Below are 18,736 nucleotides of genomic sequence, written 5' to 3'. Positions count from 1 at the left end.
TTTTCTCCTCTCGCCAGGGTCAGCAGCCAACACTCCCTGGGTCCCATCTGACCCTCTTCACTCCTGCTCCAGAGTCGGCACAATGACTCAGCAGGCGGCGCTGTGCTCAGCACTGAGGCCCCTGGATATCTGCCCTGGCCTGCCTTCTCTGCCTCCTGAGCATTCCTGGGCAGCTTCCCAGGCCCTCACAGCCCCTCAGCTGGATAAACAACGGTTTCTAAAAGAAGCCACCAGGACAGCCGGACAAGGGTCCTAGGATCCTTGGGGACCGTCCCTTCCTGAATTATTCAGAAAAGCCTGGTACGATAGTCACCTTGGGACTCCTTTGCTTTCTACTGTGACCATGCCAGCCCTCTCTCCCTGCCTGCCCCCTGCCTTGCCCCCAGCCACCGCCACCACCACCACCACCACAGTTCTAAAAATAACACTGGGAAAGTTAGACAACTTCCAAGGTGCCCCTCCCTAAGAGTCATGATGTGCGTGAGCCTAAGCTCCACCTTGGGTCTCACACAAAGGAGGGGGGAAGAGTTCACACACTGGGTCAAGGAACACCGTCTTGGCTGAAAGGGAGCTGAGACAATCCAATCCGTTTCTAGAACAGAGGCAGAGGGGGACCTGCAGGGTGTGCAGTGTGGCTGGGGGCCCCGGTGTGCCACAGGGCAAAGGTGGTGCGTCCTACCAGGTATTTTCACTTCATGCATAAACGTGGAAAAGGGAGAGTCATCGATGTGATACTAACGGTGGGATGGGAGATTAGAAAGCAAGGGTTACATTTAACATGTAACTCAAAATTTAAGAGATCTCCCACCTCCGCGATCTACTCTGGCAGTAGCAGTAGTCCGACAGGATCATTTTAGAAACGCTAAGCTAGTACAAGTCACCCACATTACAAAAGAGACAGCCGACCCAAAGAGGGTGGGACCCCTGTCCAATTGCAAGGCGTGAGACAGCGGCAAGCTTCCATCCAGCCTTGCCTATGGGCTCCCCGGACCTTTTTCCAACCCTCTTTTCTCCCAGAAAAGGCCCCCCCTTCCCATCTCTGCCTGCATGCCCTCTTTCCTCCCGGGGAGACCGTTTGCAGGAGAGGTAAACGCAAATCCCAAGCTAGGACTAGCTCGAGCGTAAACTGAACGAGCCAGAGCACTTTGCGCCTGCGCCCGGAAGCCCAGCCCGCTCGGGCTGTCGACCCCGCCTCTCCGCCCGTCACGAACATGGCCGACCCGGCACCAGCCCTCCTGCCACGCATTTCTGACGTCATAGAACAGCGCCGGTGGAATCCGAGGCGGCTGCGGAGGCTACACGTGGTTTGGGATCTGAAAACTTTCAGGCCGGGCCATGGATACACCGCTGAGGCGCAGCCGGCGGCTGGAAGGCCTAAAGCCTGAATCCCCCGAGAGCCCCACCTCAGTGTCGCGGGCAAAACTGGCCCTTGCGGAGCTCGAGTCAAACACAGAAGAAACGAGGGAACCCGCGTCTCCTTGGAGTGTGAGGCAACCCGACCTGGAGTTCCCCCGACGCCAAGCAGACGCAGGCCCTGGGTCACCTAGTCTGCTGCAGGGTGCAGGCTTGGGGTCCCCCAGAAGGGAGCCAGAGCCGGGCCCAGGGTACCCCCAGCTTCAGCAATATTTAGACCAGGAGTCTTCCCGAAGACAGCCGGAGTGGAGTCCAGAGTCCCCCCGGTGTCAGCCAAAGCCGTGTGGGGAGTCACCAAAGGTCTCCCAGGGCCGAATAGAACAGGACTCGGAGTTGGCGCAGAGTGAGGAGCTGGCCCCGGGGTCCCCTCAACATCAGCTGCAGCCGGGCCCCGTATCCCCAGAGCCTTTCGCCGGTCAGCAAGCACCGGGTCCGGAGCCGTCGCGGCCACTACAGGAGTTGACACCTCAGCCACCCGACTCCCCTCAGAGTCAGCAGGAGCCAAGCAAACCACCTCCGGCCGGGGAAACGGTGAAAAGCGGCTTCGGAGCAAAGAAGAAAAAAGGTTCTTCAGCCCAGGCCCCTGCGTCCAAGAAGTTGAAGGAGGAGGTTCCTGAAATCCCGAAGGGAAAGCCCAAGTCGGGCCGGGTGTGGAAGGACCGCTCCAAGAAGAGGTAAAGGGTACAGCCGGGCAGGGCTGGGGTTCCCTGTGGTGGGGGCGCCTGGGCAACCTGGAGACAGCCGCTGGGTGGGCTAGAGCTCACATGAGTGGGAGTCTCACACCAACAGCTAATTATGGTCAGAATGGTAAAATGCCCTGGGATCCCATGGAGGCTGAGACCAAATCCTTCAAGGTTATTCATGCGTCGTTTTCCCTCTCCAGTCCCTGTGAACCTCTCCTATAGCACCTCATTTGTGTATTCATTCAGCAGGCATTATTCCTCTGTCTGAGGCAGAGGCAAGTAAACCAGCCATTACTTGATAAGAAGCAGCAAGGTCTTTCCCCACTATTATCTGTTACTTATTTTCCATCATAGTGGAAAGTATTACCAAGCACTGACTATACAGGGATCCCTTGGTGTGCCGCCTCCCTTCTCTTCAGGGTAGTGTTTATGGAGCACACCTGTCTGCAAAGCGCTGTCCTAAGTGATGCTCAAGCTGTGTCTCCAGTAATCCTCCCTCCACCCTCTGGGGTGGGAACCTTTCTGGTCTCCATTTAGCATGGAATGTGCTGAGACTCAGAGAGGCCACCTTGCTCATCACACAGGTCAGGCGTTGGAGCCCAGGCCTCCCTTCCATCTCCAAGTAAAACCAGTGATCTTGAACTGCCCTGCCTCAGTACCTTAACCACCAGCTATTTAATTGAAACTGATTAAAATAAAGTGAAGTTAAAACTTAAGTTCCTCAGTCACACCAGCCACATTTCAGGTGCACAACAGTCAGTGTGCCTAGTGGCTGCTTTACTGGACAGTGTAAATAGCATTTCCACTGTTACAGAAGGTTCTGCCTGGCAGAAAGATGCAGCATTGTGTCCTGTGGCTCTGTGTGTGGCCAGGTTCCCACTGCCTTGTCTCTTTCGGTTTCCTGTATCTCACTTTGGGGTACAGAGGAAGTCCATGCTGCAGCCCTGGTCTGTGCTTAGGAGGCCAGGTCTTCATCAGCAGGCCCTTGCGGTGGCGTAGAGCGGGGAGAGGAGCAGTGAGGGGTGTGCCGAGTCACAGGCAAGCAGAGGGTGGGGAGGAGGGCAAAACCAGGCTGCAGTGGACAGGCCTGGGGTTCTGGTCCAGGCTTTGTGGGCCAGACTCCCATGTGAGCAAGAAGGGGAGGAGAAAGCCTCGGAGAATGGTATTAACTCTTCCCCATGGATGGGAGTGGGCTTTGCCCCACGTACATCATAGCCTTTGAGGCTGGGGCAGGACTGCTGACCTGTGTAATCGTTTGGGGCACCATATAATGGACATGGATGAACAGGGGCTCTTTGGGAAGTTAGGAAATCGGTGGGGGAGGCAAAAAGGCCACTCTGAGAGGGTATGTCAAGGCGAAAAGGCCTGTGGTTCACCCAGACAGGCGTCAAATAGTTCAAGGAGGCCAAGGGAGAGCATGGTTTCATGAGCGTCCACGTTCTCATCACCAGCCTCAGCTGTTCTCAACATTTTACTAGTCTAGCTAGCTTCATCTTGCCCCTTGACATTTTTTTTCTTGTTTTTTGTTTTACCTGGAATATTTTACAGCCTACTTACATGTTATTTACACATATCCCAGATACATCATTCCCCCCGTGCATCCTTGCTATGCACTCTTACAGAGATATCTTGTTTCTCCGATGACTGTAATATCACTCTCAAACTGATACCAGGAGCTTGCCCGATATCCTCTAAAGCCACTCCACTGTCATGTTCGTCCTACTAAGGACAGAGATTCTGAATCATTACCGAGAACAGAGAGCTGTAACCATTCGAGCTGTTCTAAAATAAAAAGGTTCCTGGAGGAAATGAGCCCCATCTCCAGAAGCATTAATGCCCAGGCCAACTTCGCTGGGAAAATGGAGGCTTCGAACGATTATTTAACCTCTGAGCCTTAGTGAGCTCCTCCGTAAAATGGAGAGAACAAGAGTACCCCGCTCGGAGGCACAAACCAGAGCTTATAAAGTGGCAGCCAGCATGTCGGGGGCCCATTCTTGCCCCAGCAGACCTGGAGGGTCAGGTGCCCTGCAAGCAGAAAGGTGCTGGGGACTGGTACTCTAACTGGGTTCTGGGGAAGAAGACCCAGAGCTGGGAGCTGAGAGGAGAGGGCGTGTTTGCACCCCACACACCCCACGAGCACCCACTGTCCCCCATCCAGGTTCTCCCAAATGGTTCAGGACAAGCCCCTGCGCACATCCTGGCAGCGGAAGATGAAGGACCGGCAGGAGAGGAAGCTGGCCAAGGACTTTGCCCGGCACCTGGAGGAGGAGAGGGAGAGGCGCCGGCAGGTGAGGGGCCGGCCCGCCGAGCTGAGGCGGGAGCTCGTGGCGCTGAGCTGGGGTCCGATGTGATAGGGCTGGGGCCGGGGGAAGCTCCCGCCTGGGCCCAGAGAGTGGCTGACTTGGCCAAGAGGCGTTCTCAAGCCTGACGGCCTGCGAGAGGCGGGGAACCTGGCCAGTAGCAGAAGTTCAGCCTGGGACCCCAGGGTCAGGAGGCCTAGTGGGACATCTAGAGGCTCAAGGATGAGGAGCAGGCCTAGGACAGAGCCCCCAGTGGCCCTCACTGGTGATAGGAGCATTCAGTGAGATAAGATTGGGGGCCCCTGCGCAGATGGGAGAGGCTTTCGGGTGGGAAAGCCTTATCGCTGGTATTGTTGCCATCATTCTCCAAGGAAGGATAGCTGCCACACACTTCCTCCAGTTCTTACCCTGATACTCACCCCAGGGCCCAAATGCCCAGCAGAGGTTCGTGCCCGCCTCTCCCAACTGCAGGAAGCCCCGGCAGACAGCATGCAGAGAAAGCAAGGTGGTGGCATCGGTCAGGGGCCACCCCACCAGGACCCAGTTATCACGGGGGTGTCACTTGCCTAGGGATCCCAGGGCACAGAAGGAGTCAGATACTTCAGCCTGGCTGCTGAGGGCGGGGCCTGGGCCAGTCACTGGGTCATATGTCCCCTGCTTCAAGTTGCCCTGGCTCGGCTGGTGGCCGAGGCCCTGCAGACAGTATGACTGATGCCGTGCTGAGGCCTTATCTCACTTCCTGTGCAGTCCTGGCTCCCTCTTGGGTAAGACAGCCTTCTTGTCACCGTGCCCTCAGAAGTGCCCCTGCCCAGCCCAGGCTGTCCCCGACTCTTGGAGCCCAAGTCACTTCTCTTTTCTCGCGAGGGGCCCAGGACACCTCTGCTACCCTGAGTTGCCAAAGCCAAGAGAGGCCCTGAGCAGGCAGCAGCCCCGCAGCCCACCTCCCTGCCCTGGCCCCAGCAGGCACAGCCCTCAGCATAGCCAGAAAGCACTGGGCTCCCCATTCCCAAGACGGACTCCAGCTAGATTCGTCTTCTAAGTGTTCGGTGATCTGGGTACCATTGCAAGCACCACACGTGTTCATTCATGTCTTCCGCAGAACAATCTGATATAATCATCTTCGCTTCAAAGATGGGGGGCTGAGGCCCAGAGAGGTTAAACAGCTGGGCCTAAACAACTAAACAACCCATTTAGGAAGTAGCAGGGTCGGGACTCAAACCACGGGGAGCCTATTCTCTGCAGCCTCCACCCTCCCAGCCCGCCCAGCCTTGCATTCTAGGGGCACACGGGCTTTAGGGAGAGGGCAGGAGACCATGGGTGGGAATGGGGGAAAGGGCCAGCCTGGCCATCCCCACCTGGCAGTCACTGAGGGAGTGTGCAGGGGGCCGTGGTCTGCAGTGCCTGGGTGTCCAGGTGGAGAGCCACCCGTGTCTTACCCCCCTGGTCCTCCCGTCTAAGCCCCTGCCCTCAGCTGCCTGGCTAGGTGCCCACCTTCTCTGCTGGAGTCAGGAACTGCCCACCACAGTGGGCCTCTCGTTCCGTGGGCACAGGCATTGCCCCTTGCTGGCCCTCCACCCACACACCACCAGCAACAACCTGGAGCCTGGATGAGAGGGCCTTTCCCCTCCCTGGGAATTCTGCCAGCTCGCACTCCTCTGGGGCCTGAGAGAACGGGGCTTCCTCAGCTCCCAGACCCAAATCCCCTTCCCCTGTGTGGTCCAGGAGAAGAAACGGCGCCGTGCCGAGAATCTCAAACGCCGCCTAGAGAATGAGCGCAAGGCAGAGGTCGTCCAAGTGGTGAGTGTTGCCCTGCTTAGGGGACCTGAACCATGGCCCAGCGGGGCATTGCATCCCAGCTGCCTCTGCACCCCTGCCTCACAGCCCCCAGCCTCCCACTGTGATCCCAGGCCCCTGATGGGTAGCCTCCCTCTCCCCAGGGAACAGAGCAGGGACTACAGCCCCTCTAATGCTACTTCTCACACCACCCCCAGATCCGAAACCCTGCCAAGCTCAAGCGGGCAAAGAAGAAGCAGCTTCGCTCCATTGAGAAGCGGGATACCCTGGCCCTGCTGCAGAAGCAGCCACCCCAGCGTCCAGCAGCCAAGATCTGAGCTCAGGACAGCCCAGAGGCCTTCTGTGACCAAACACCATATCTGACACTGCAGGCCACTGGTTACACCCATGTGCCAGACCCAGCCCCCCAACTCCGTGGCTCTAAAATAGGGGCCCCACCCCAGGCAGGACTCTGGGCTTTGGAGGGCTCTTGGGCAGCTGGCAGGTCCCAGAGGGAGCCTGCAACCTGGAGAGACTGGGGGAGGGAAGAGGCTCCGCAACCCCTCTCTCCTTCCCTCTCCTCCAAGTGCCTTCAAACCAAGAGTAAATTCTTCTGGTTCCTTAGGGAAGTGGCCACTGGAGGGTGACTCCCCAAAATGGGTGTTTTCTGTCTCAAGGTCCTGGGCCCAACCCCGGCCAGGAGGCTAGCAGTCAGCAATCAGTTCCCTCCACACCTTCCCAAAGGCCACTTTGGGTTCTCTGCACCCCGCTGACCCTGTCATCCAGCAAACCCAACTCCACTCCACTTTTCAACACTGAAGATTAAGGTGGGGAGGCTGCAAGAAGCAAGGTTTCTCCCTAGCTCCCTCTTTCTCTACCAGACTATGCAGAAGCCCCAAAGAGCTGATTAATTCATGCCTTCCATTCTACAAGAAAAATATTTATTTACACCTGCTGTGTACAGGCAAAATTCTAGGTACCAGGGAATACAGACCAAAGTCCCTGCCCTCAAGGAGCTTTCATTCTGGTGGAGAAAATAATAAACAAGTAAAATATATTGTGTGTCAGGTGGCAAAAAGTGCTGTGAATAAAGCTGGGGAGGTGCAGGAAGGAGCAGGGGTGAGGTGCTAATATGGCATCTGCTGTTGGGTTTGCTGGACATCTGTTGGGCCGGGACCTGCCCAGCACTGAGAGTAAACAGCCAGCGCAGGCTTCACAGACCCCAGCCTGGGGATGGCTGGTACAAGGAACAGAGACCAAGATCTCAAGAGTTTCTCCTACTCTTCCACTGACCATCATCCACCGAACATTTTACCAGCTCTGCACCGGGCCCTGGATGCAGCACTAACTACAGCAGTCCTCGTACTCAAGTCCATGGTGGATACAGGAATAGACATGGTAGACTGGAAGTGCAATGACAGATGGCAGACCAACTGGAAGTGACAGCTGCCCAGCCCCTGTGTGGTTGGGAGGTGGGGTTGCCAAGGTCTTGGGATTGGCAGCATTGCTCACAGGGCATCCCGTAGAACAGCATGGCTGCACAGGTGTCAGACCAGCTAGGAACTGCCATGTGCTGTGGGCTCGGAGGCTGCCGTGCATATTCAAATACTAGACTGATGACCCAGTAAAGGTGCATGTTGCACTTTGTTTAGCCCAGGTTTCCCAAACATTTGACCGTGGCCTCCCTTGCTTTTTCCACCTTATGAATATTTGGGGGTAATGCTGGGTCAGAAGGGTAGAGAGGGGGGCTCCTGTGCAGTTACTGTCTTAAGTAACTTAGGTATGCCAGGGGCATTCGTTCACTTACTAAGTAGTAATTTAGCGTGTAAGGTTTAATGGTTAGCGTGCAGACTCTATACTTCGGGCAAGTTACCTAACCTCCCTGTGCCTGCCTTTGCTCAAAGGCAAAAACGGGCTAATAGAACCTAACCCCTCCAGACTGGGAACGGTGCCTGGCTCAGTAAGCATTGGCTAGATGACTAAAATGAAAAGATCAGATTGGAGCAGTCTTCCCAAACCTTCCCTCTCACTTTTCTATTCCAAAAATACATCACTGGCTTCAAGTATGCCCCCGCCCCCACCCCATCATCTGGTAAAATTAAGTTCCAGAGAAATGGGTCCTGTGTGCCTTGGGGAGCCATTATGCCGATGTGGAAAGTCTTAGGATTTTAACACGGTGTCACTCCACGTGTGGTGCGTGGGCCGCAGCAGCTCTGATTTCCTGGGAGCTCATTAGGATAGCAGAATGTCGGCACCCTGACTACCCGCCAACGCAGACCGCACTTTACCAGGATCCCTACGTGACTGGCACAGTTGTTTGGGAAGCACTCTTAACTCACTTGGAGTCTGCAAAAGGTTCTCTGAGTCACGCGGGGCACTTTACAATGCAGATTCCTGCGTCCTGACCCGAACAGACGAGGTAGCTACAGTTCAGTGCCAGGGCCCCCCGCGTCTGTGCTCTGCGCCGCTGCCCGGCCTGTGCCTCCCGAAGAAAGGCCCCAGCCCGGGCCGGGCGGTCCCGGGCCGCGCTCCTAGCCTGAGGTGGTGTCCAGCGCCGCGTTCAGGGGGCCCCTCTCGTCCTGGGAGCGCGCCCGGCCCCTCTGCGGGGACGCGGCGCGGACGCCTGGCAGCCAGCGGAACAGGCGCGCAGGCCGGAGCGCGGGGAGCCCGCGGCCGCTGCCGAGCGGCGCTGCCGCGGCCGGAGAGGTGCTGGAAGAGGCGCGGCGGCGGCGGCTGCCCGCCCCGCCCAGCTCGCTGTCGTCCACCAGCACGGACTCCAGCACGCTGCGCAGCGAGCGCCGCAGCTTGTGCAGCACGTCGGGGCAGGTGAGCACGTAGAGCAGCGGGTTTACCACGCTGTTGAGGAAGGCCAGACTGGTGACCAGGGGAAGTCCGCGCCACGTGAGCGGCCGCAGCGCCGCGTCCGCGTGCGCCCGCGCCTCCAGCAGGCTGAACACGTGGTAGGGGCCCCAGCAGAGCGCGAAGGCCACCACCACGGCCGCCACCAGGCGCACGAAGCGGTTGGGCCGCCGGCAACCACGGTGGCGCAGCTGCGCGCTCACTGCCGCGTGGCTCGAGGCGATGATCGCCAACGGCACAACGAAGGCCACCAGGAACTTGCTGACGGCCAGGGCCACGTGGCGCACATTGCACGTGGCGTCGCGGTCGGGCCCGGGGTTCAGCAGCAGGACGTTGTAGTAGCACATGGTGCGCCCGTCCAGCCTCCGGATGGTGTCCCGAAACACGAAGTAGGGCACCGTGTTGAGCACGGCCAGGGCCCAGAGCACCAGGCAGACCCTGTGGGCCGCAGCTGCCGTGCGGTGGTTCTGCGCCCACACGGGCCGCACCACCCGCAAGCAGCGGTCCAGGCTGATGGCACTGAGCAGGAAGCCGCTGGCGAACATGTTGAGGAAGAAGATGGAGGAGTGCAGCTTGCAGAAGGTGGTGCCCAGCTCCCACGAGTGGCCCACGGCCAGGAAGTAGGTGAAGAAGGGCAGCGAGGCAGTGGCCAGCAGGTCGGACAGCGCCAGGTGCAGCACCCAGGTGGTGACCACGGTCTGGCGCATGCGGCAGCCCACCACAAAGAGAATGAGCCCGTTCTCCAGAAGGCCCAGCAGCCCGGCCAGCCCGTGCAGCACTACCGACGCGTAGTCCATGTAGCGGACGCTGGAGTTCCGGTGGCTTTGCAGCTGGCGCATCTGCTCCAGCAGGGGGCAGAGCAGCGTCGTCGTGACATTAGCCGACATGGTGGCTCTGCGGTGGAGAGGAGGCGCAGAGGTGGGCAGCGCAGGGGCGGCAGGGGACCCGCCCAGGAGATGGAATGCTACCGATGGGGCCTCTGGACATCAGCGAAGTTGAGCCAGGGCAGTAAAGAGGGGGAATCATCCCAGCCTACACCCGCTGTCTGCAAGCGTGGACAAGCCACTTGGCCTTCCTGGACGGACTTCCTCCTCTGTCACATGGATGTATGTGCCTTATAACAGGGCCTGGCTCACAAGGGTGTTGGGAGAGTTAACTGGGTTATTGTATATAAGCATTTAGACCAGAGCCTGGCAAAGGAAGAAGCCTCCAGCAGTGTCTTGGTGATTATTATGAAACAGATGGCCTAAGATCACACGGAGAAATAGGAACAAGATCAGGCCCTGCAGGACTCCTTTTCCCAGTCCCCGGAGTGCTGGGGCCCCAGCAACACCCCACCTAAAGGGCAGAGAGTTCAGCTGGCCTGGGGGATGGGCATGGAAGGAGGAGTCTGTGCCTTGAAGGGATGCCCACCCACAGCACCCTGACACCTTGCCTCTCTGCAGATTCTCCTCTTGGCCCTTTGCTCTCAAGTGGTGCCCTCAAACTTGTGGGGTGTGTTAACCTTGAACAGTGAAGCTGGCCCCTCCTCTGATAGTTGGAAAGGAAATAAGATAAGAGCACGCAGAGAGCTGGTCAGGAGGAACTACGAGGCTGGAGCTCTGGAAGCCCAGTAGGACCAAAAGACCTCTCCCCAGCCCAGGGCCAGCTGGGACATTCATTCATTTATTCACTCACTCAGGCATTCTCAAAGGCTATTTATTGAGCAACTACTCGGGTAAGCGCTGGAGAAGCCAGCCTCTGGCCCATGTGCAGACACCCTGATGTGTACACCCACAGCCTCATCAGGACCCCAAGACCATCTGATGTGCAGCTGGTGGAGATCAGTGAGGGCTGAGGGGATGGGGTGGGGGCAGCCTGCAGGAGGTCGGGGACAGGCAGCAGGTGGTGGGATCTCAGATTGTCCTGGGCTCCCCCAAGCCCCAAGTACGGTGGCGGGTCCTTTACAGAGGAGCCCTCTAGCTCATGGCTGTGGAAGAAAGGTGCTAGCATTTCTCTCCATCCCATTTTACAGGTGAGGAAGCTGAGACTCAAGTGTTCACATAACTTGCCCAAATCCACCCAAACACAGACATGTGAAGTAGCAACAGTTTATCCCTCCACCTATTCCCTTTCCTCTACTTCTAAGCAAGAGGTGATGGAGGAAAAAGAGCAGGAAGGCGGTGGGGCTTCTCAGTACTTCTCTTCCCAGGGGAAGCCCTGTTGGTTAGAATGAGAAAATCCACACCTTCTCCAGGGACCACAGTCCTTTGCAGGGTGCGGTCTCAGGCCATCAACTAGAATTACGCTGGCAGGTGAGCCCCTTGCAGCTAGGGATCGCCGGGTAGGTGGGTTGGAGTGGTCAGGCCCGTGCTCCCAGAGAAGGCTCCTACTTCCTAAGCTTTAGAGTCTGCACAGCAATTACGCTGGCACAGGCCCAATGAAGCCCCATTTTTTAGAAGAGAAAACTGAGGTCCAGAAAAGCACAGCAACTTGCCCAACATTCCTCTGCTGCAGTGGCGCAGCTGGGACTCTGCTTCCAGCAGACAGAAGAGTGCCGTCCCCACTCTGCCCTGAAACATTCCCTTCAGGCCAGTGAAGTCCTGTCTCAGTCCCATGGGGAGTCTTAGGGAGCACAATCCTCATGCACCCTGGGACCCAACCAGACTGGTCCCTCTGGCTGCATGGACTTGGCCTCCCACCTCCGAGGATTCTCAGGGAACCCAGCAATTAGGGTGCTGTTTTGGTAGGGAGGTAGGGGCAGAAAACGTAAGCTTTTGGAGTCAGAGACCTTGGTTTGAATCGCAGCTTCCTGACTTCTGGCCGGTGAACTTGGTCAGTCACCCTAAGACTGCTCATGTACTCCTGTCACCCAGTTTGCTCACGAGTCAGGAAAGAGAAGCCGTAATGGTCCCCACTGTGCCTGGCATCTAGGTGATGCCTGAGAAACTGTAGCCCGTCCCTGCTCTGAGTAGCATGGCCCCTCCAGTCTTTGGAAAACCCAACCCTCTGACATCCCAGCTCTCATCCTAGGTAAACTTGCCTTCTCTGTGGGTCCAGAGAGGGCACGAAGGCTGCCCAGCCCTGGGTCTTGGCCTCCTTACCTGGGCACAGAGAGAGCACAGGATCCCAGCTCTGGAGGCAGCCAGCTCCTGGCAGCAGCTAGACAGGAGGTCCCGGGCGGGGAGAGGCAGGGGAGTGAGGCTGAAGGAGGAAATAGCTGTCAGCCCTAGAGTGTGTGTACATGTTCAGGCGTGGGTGGGGTGGCAGGAGGCGGGGACAGCGGGAGAGTGAGTTGACACACTGGAGTTCAAGCGACATTGATGTCCATCAATGGAGAAGGGATGTAACTGTGGCAGCCCCTGCTCACCCCTCCCCCTTTACAAAGGAGACTGCAAAAGTAGGTGCATGAGGGCGGAGGAGGGTGCCTGGGTGCCTTTGAGGCGACCGGTGTGTAGGGGAAATGCATGAGGAAGAGGATGTCTTGTCCATCTGTCCACTGCCCTGGGCTGCCCTCTCCTGACCCCACAATCCTCAGAGAAGAACCTCCTCCAGCTCCTGTGGGTACCCAGGCAGCATGGGTGCCCATGTGGCTCCTGCAGCCCAGCTGGGACATGAGCCACTTCCCCTTGCGGAACCCCAGTTTTACCACCTGTGACCAGAACGACAGGGTCTCCCTCACAGGCTATGACAAGAGGGTGCCCTCATTCCCAAATAGTGGGCACCCAGTGGGTGCTAGTAAAAATCAGTCTCTTTCCCCTCTGGGGAAAGAAGGATGTAGGCAGTAGGGCAAGGGCATGCAGCTTTTATTTAAAATGGGCTCGAAGCCCCAGGATGAGATGATTGACTGATACCCGTTTGCCTGAATCTGTTCCCCGAGCCTTGACTCCTCTTTGCTGACCAAGCTTCCTGGGCTGAGGGACCATTCTTGCAACCTCAACGCCCCAGCAACTAGGAGATGCTCAGTAAAATGTGTGAAGACTCAGTACCCCCACGTCAGAGCAAGGGCACCCCCACCATGGGATTGATTCTACAAGAATCTTCCATTTAAGCACAGTCTTAATACAGGGCCTGGTGCTCAGTACTCTTGCTGAGAGACTGTGATCCTGAATGAAAATAGGGTTCATATTCCTCAGTGTAAGCCAAGATGGCCGATCAGCCAGAGCCTTGATTATCCGAAATGTCTCCTTTCCTCTCAGTCATGGGGGGCTTGGTCTTCCAAAGACAAGTGCCTGCAGCCCTCCCTAGAAAATAGGTGGCTGTTTACTTTGCACTTTGGGGAAAGTACCTTCATCCCCACCCACCCCCCACACCCGACCTGCTGGCCCACGGGTGTCCTCAACGGCCATACAGGCAGTGCGGTGTGGTAGGGACGTCCGAGGCCAGCCTGTCAGTGTTTGGATCCAGCAATGCTATTCGCTAGCTATGCAAGTAACTTCACAGCAGTAAAACAGAATATTTAAAAGGCATTCCTTCCGCACAGCCTAATGCCGGGGTTGGTGCACAAACTTTTCTTTGGTCTGAGAAAGAATCCCCCTTCCCTTCTATAGACACGACTTGGCACTGGGGCGTTAAGCTTAGAGCAGGACACAGCCCTCCCTCTGGATCTTAGCGCTGCCATATCCCCTCCACCAGGTACCCTTTTGCAGTGAACATCCTGCACAACCTCTCATGGCAGCCCTGGTAAGGTACTTCTTACTGGAAACCCTCACTTCTCTGACCCATCCCCCAGCCCGTTTCCGATCCTGTAATCACTGTAGTGGCTCATCTCCCAACCCTCCCCTGAGGACAATTTATTAAAAGTTACTAAAATAAACAGAAAATGTACTCCAGATAAGCAGGGCCCTGAGGCATTTTCTAAAGAAAGAGGCAGTGATGTTTGTTCTTGCAGGGCCTTGGGCTGCACCCTCACAGCAGACACTGGGAACAGGCCTCCCCGCACGTACTCCAAGAGCCTGAGTCCCACAGCATCCATGCAGAGGATGCCAGCAGTGGGAAGGGGCAGGTGGACAGGATGTGCGTCCTCTCCCGGGTTTTGGGAACCAAGAGCCAGCACCCGGCACCGTGGGAGGAAGAGCTGTGAGTAGAAGGGGCAGCGGGGCCCTGGGCAGGGGCTCACTGGCTGGCAACCAGGAGACATGAGCCAGGCTGAGGCTAAGGAGAAGATCCATGCAGAGAACCTTGGTGGAGGCCCCTGCAGTGTCAGGCCGGTGCTGGGGACAGGAGGCCACAGGACTGTCAGATGGGCCCTCGGGGAGCTCCCACAGTGGGGAGCCTGGGGGGAGGAGGAGGAGGACAGTGCCTTTGGCCAGGGCCTAAAATGGGACAGAGCAGCAGTTCTCCACGGAGTGTACATCAGAACCTCCGGGAGGGCTTGTTAGACCCAGAGTGCTGGGCCGCATCCCCACCCCCAGAGGGGGCGAGCCAGCAGGTCTGGGGTGCGGCTGGGCCTTCATGTTTCTGTCCAGTTCCCCGGAGATGCCGATGCTGAGCCACTGGAGGGACGGTGGGGCGCCTGGGTCTGGTGTGCTCGGAGCTAGCGGCAACAGCTGGAGAGCAGAGGCTCTTAGCTGCGGGGCCTCGGTCCCTTGTGTGAGGGTCAGAGGAGATGATAAAGTGCTCGGCTCAGAACCTGCTGCAGTGAGGACACAAGGGCAGCCACCATTGTTTTTTATTCTTGTTGCCTGCAGTGATGCTGCTGTGAGGACATCAGTGGGGACGGACAGGCCTTGGGCAGCACAGGGATAGGAGACATGCTTTGTTCCACCGCCAGGCAGCCAGCCTACCTGAGGGTTGCCTGTTAAGGATTGACAGGAGGGGAATGGGTGCCCACAGGGCCACTGGAGCCTGGCTTCTCTGCACCCCTTCCCTGTGTCTCACTTCCCCATCCCCTGCCTGCCTCAGTGCCTTTGCACACACTGTGCTGCCGCCTGCAACAACTTTTTCCACATCCCTGCACAGGCTGCAGGACTCCTTTCCAAGATCATCAGTGTCTAGGCTCCCAAGAGGACCCTCGTGGCTTCAAGTGTGTTTACCAAACAGTGAAGGGCACGGCCAATGTATCATCCAGCCATGGGTCTTCTCCCCAGCTTTCTCCCGGTGCCCCTGCCTTAGGAAGTGGGTTTTCATGTTCCTTTCTGGCTGAAGTCAATCAGACAGTAAATGAGACACACAGCAGGAAGCAGGTGAAACCAGCCCTGGAATCCTCCAGCCCCCTTACCTGGGCGGCGCTGGAGCTGCTCACACAGAGCAGGGGTGCAGCATCATAGGACCTGCGCGAGGGCCAGGTCGAGTTCCCTAGCGGCACCATCACCACAGGAGGAGGCCTTGCACCTCGGGTGGCCAACAGGCCCCTTAGTCATCTGGCCCCGCCCATACCTCCGCCTTCATTTCTGCTGCTCCCTAATCACTTCCTACCATCAGTCAGTGTTTATCATTGCCTCCCCACACCCCACACATACCAGGTTGTTTCTGGGCCTTGCTTATGTTTGCTTCCTGCTCTAGAAAATCACTTCTTCCCTTGGCCTTTTGTTGAACTCCTATTTATCCTTCAGAACCCTGGCCAGAGGTTGCCTCCTCTGGGAAGCCTTTGCAAATCTTCTCAGGTAGACCGTACCTCCCCCTTGTCCCTCCCACATCTCTGCCTCACCCTGTATACTTCCACCTTCACTCTCCATGGTCACCTTTCCACACAACTGCTACCCATCCTCATCATGAGCAGCTTGACAGACGGTTCCATTTTATTTTGTCTTTACTAAAGCCAAGCAGAGGGCCTGATGTGTGGGAGGGGTCCCAGGGAATGTTTGCTGACAGAATGAATCTCCAGTATTGGAGACCAGACCCACAAAGGCCCCCAGCCCATGACCCAGGCTCTCTTCTTACCCGTACGTTACACAGATGAGGAAATCAAGTCACCAAGCAGGTAAGTGACTTTTCCAAGGTCTCGAGTGGGTGAGTAGAGGAGCTGGGGTCCTTCCCAGGTTGATGAGCTCTGGGTCCTGGGAGTCTTTGCAACAATGTGGACTCACAGCCAGGGACTCAGGGCTCACCCTCTTCGGGACTGTTGGGTGCTGCTTTTCTCAGAGTCTCCATCTTCCTGCCCATGGCCATGAGGAAGCTCCCTCGCTCTCTCCCTGCCCTTCTGGGGCCTTGGGAGACCCTCTGACCTCACAGGTAAGGTCCGTGATCAGTTAGGAAACACAACCTAGTATATTAGCTAATTCCATCCCCACCATAATCATAAGCATCCGCATTTTACAGATGGGGGACAGCGTCTCCACTCTGAGCAGCCGACACAGGATAGAATGCAGTCTCTCGGCATGTCAGGCCGGTTCCCTCTCTGCCGCCTAACAGCCCCATCAGGCAAGGCCCTATGTCACGATAGAGAGCAGGTCAGCATGGAAGAAGTGAGGGAGACGGAGCCCCGCCACACCAGTGGGTGAATGTTCCCTGAGGAGCAGGATGATTACATACTAAGTATCTCTCATAAGATACTATTTACAAAGAGATACATAGTAACTTTCCAAGGGAGGCACTTGGCAGACCCCATTTTACCAAAGTGATCAGATTTGTATCAGCAGCAGGAGGACAAACCAGTGTGATGAGCCTCCTCACAGAGCACTCCAAGGACACATCTCCCCGGGGGATTCCCGCCTGCTAGGGGCTGAATTATGCCCCGTCTGCCCCCACTCACATGTTGACACCCTAACTCCCAGCACCTCAGAACATGACTGCATTTGGAGATAGGGCCTTTAAGAGGCGATTAAGTTAAAATGAGTCTTTAGGGATGGCCCTAATCCAATCCGATTGGTGTCCTAATAAGAGGAAATTTGGGCCCAGAAAGAGACACCAAGGATGTGTGAGCAGAGAGGAGAGGCCACGTGGGGACACAGCGAGAAAGTGGCTGCCTGCAAGCCAGGGAGAGAGGCTCAGAGGAAACCAGACCCACCAACGCCTTGATCTTGGACTTCAGCCTCCGGAACTGTGAGAAAACAACTCCCTATCATTTAACCCAGTCTATGGTGTTTTGTCATGGCAGCCTGCACTGAGTGGTACACTGCCCAGGGTGCACGAGCTGCGTCTTATCAGGAGGAAAGCCGGACAAACCCGAATGACGGCCGTTCTGCAGGGTGACTGGCCTGTACTCCCCAAAGATGCCAAGGGCACGAAGCACGGAGAACGACAGAGGGACCGTCCCAGGCTGGAGGAGGCTAAGGGAACATGAGCGTGGGTCGTGGTCTAGGAAAAAACTTTCCCCTTCACTATAAAAGTCATCTTTAGGACAACTGTGACCTGAATATGGTTTGGCGGTTAGACAGTTGTGCTATACCTGTGCTGATTTCCCGATTGTGATATTTTCCTGGGATTACTTCTTTTTTCAGGAACTACACACTGTGGTAGTTACAGACAAAGGGGAATCAATTGGTCTGCAACCAGTTCTCAAATGGTATGGACGGAAGTGTGCATGCGTGTGTGTGTGTGTGTGTGTGTGTGTGTGTGTGTGTGTATGTGTGTGTGTGTATATACCTACAGGGAAAGAGGGGCTAAAACAAATGTAAAAAGGTGTTCACAGTGTTAAAAAAAATTCAGCTGCATAAATTTTAAAGATCTTATTGGCTTTATTCAATGATTCATGAATCAGCATCCAAACTAACAGAAAAGAGCTCCAAGGAGCTGTACAAAATGAAACTTTTATAGGCAGGAGGGAGCAGGAATAGGAAATTACACTAGCAAAAAAGTGGGTTGGTTACTGCCAGGTGACTTCCCTTAGGGGATGGCAGGGGTCTGTCAGCAGATGGCCTACCTAGTCCTGACCGGGGGGCTCCTGAGCCACTGGTCTAAGATTCGGTTTCTGGGAAAGCCCAAAAACTGTAATGAGGTCTCAGTTTGGTGACGTGGGGCCTTAGCATAAGCAACTTCATTTTGGACCTGTTGTCTTATTGTTAACAACAGTTAATATTTGAAGACTCTGAGTGAAGGGTATACGGACATTCTTTTCAGTAAGTCTGAAATCATTTCTAAATAAATTTTAAAACTCCCATTGTCCCTCAGAAAATTTACTTCAGCCTCTCCTTCTCCAGGGACCCCAGCCTGTAGTCCACTGTTTCTGGCTCCTTCTATGCTTTTATCTCCCCTAATTCCCTCTGCCTCACACAATCCACTCCCCACCACCACCCCCTCTTCCTGTGGGCTCCTCACAATTGTGCTCAGGCACCCTTTCCTGCAAAACTACTTCCACCCCTGCCCCCTCACCCCCACTGCTCCGGCTCGGTGCCTCAGCTCTATCTGCCCCTGGGGCCACCCCCAAGTTCCCAAATATGAGCTCAAGTGACAGTAAAAGTTAATCATTGCCAAACATTACAACACTACCACACATAACTTATTGCCCCCGTTACTCGTCTCCTTCAGTCTTCCTGTCCCCCTGGGAGGTGAGCATTACCATCCCCAACCCACAGACGGGAAAAGCCTAAGCTTAGAAAAATGACGTGTCCCGGGTCACAGCTAGAAAGTGGTAGGGTCCGGATTGGAACCAGACTGCTAACCACGAAGCCACGTGTCTCCCGCTGCTGGGGTTCTTCCTAACTGATGCTTATGACACTCGTCGTCGTGAGCCTCACTCTGCCAGGCCAGGGCTAAGGGCTTCCAAGAAATGCGGGTGGTGACACGTCCCTCAGAGGACCCCAGTCATGACCTAGTTCAGCGAGGCCCTGGCACGTGCTTGGCACGTGG

At 56.3% G+C, this 18,736-nt stretch overlaps 2 protein-coding genes across 2 annotated transcripts; one reads left to right on the top strand and one right to left on the bottom strand.

The window, feature by feature from the left end:
* The first annotated feature begins 1,251 nt into the window (after positions 1-1,251).
* On the top strand, positions 1,252-7,226 carry CCDC86 (coiled-coil domain containing 86). The gene is made up of 4 exons (XM_036924458.2): positions 1,252-2,087; positions 4,255-4,384; positions 6,119-6,193; positions 6,388-7,226. The coding sequence occupies exons 1-4, from the start codon at positions 1,336-1,338 to the stop codon at positions 6,505-6,507; spliced, it is 1,077 nt and encodes a 358-aa protein (XP_036780353.2). The 5' UTR covers positions 1,252-1,335; the 3' UTR covers positions 6,508-7,226.
* On the bottom strand, positions 7,094-12,243 carry PTGDR2 (prostaglandin D2 receptor 2). The gene is made up of 2 exons (XM_057507029.1): positions 12,112-12,243; positions 7,094-10,274 (listed from the first exon to the last, which is right to left on the bottom strand). Exon 2 carries the CDS (start codon positions 9,913-9,915, stop codon positions 8,701-8,703), a length of 1,215 nt encoding a protein of 404 aa, XP_057363012.1. The 5' UTR covers positions 9,916-10,274; positions 12,112-12,243; the 3' UTR covers positions 7,094-8,700.
* Between the last annotated feature and the right edge of the window lie 6,493 nt (positions 12,244-18,736).

Source organism: Manis pentadactyla, chromosome 9 (genome assembly GCF_030020395.1).
Source record: "Manis pentadactyla isolate mManPen7 chromosome 9, mManPen7.hap1, whole genome shotgun sequence".
NCBI lineage: Eukaryota > Metazoa > Chordata > Mammalia > Pholidota > Manidae > Manis > Manis pentadactyla.
This window is presented reverse-complemented; position numbering and strand designations above follow the sequence as displayed.

Coding starts and splice junctions, on each gene's coding strand:
- CCDC86 (XM_036924458.2), top strand. CDS start 1,336: ATGGATACACCGCTGAGGCGCAGCCGGCGGCTGGAAGGCCTAAAGCCT. Junction 2,088..4,254: donor AAGGACCGCTCCAAGAAGAG/GTAAAGGGTACA, acceptor TCCCCCATCCAG/GTTCTCCCAAATGGTTCAGG. Junction 4,385..6,118: donor AGAGGGAGAGGCGCCGGCAG/GTGAGGGGCCGG, acceptor TGTGTGGTCCAG/GAGAAGAAACGGCGCCGTGC.
- PTGDR2 (XM_057507029.1), bottom strand. CDS start 9,915: ATGTCGGCTAATGTCACGACGACGCTGCTCTGCCCCCTGCTGGAGCAG.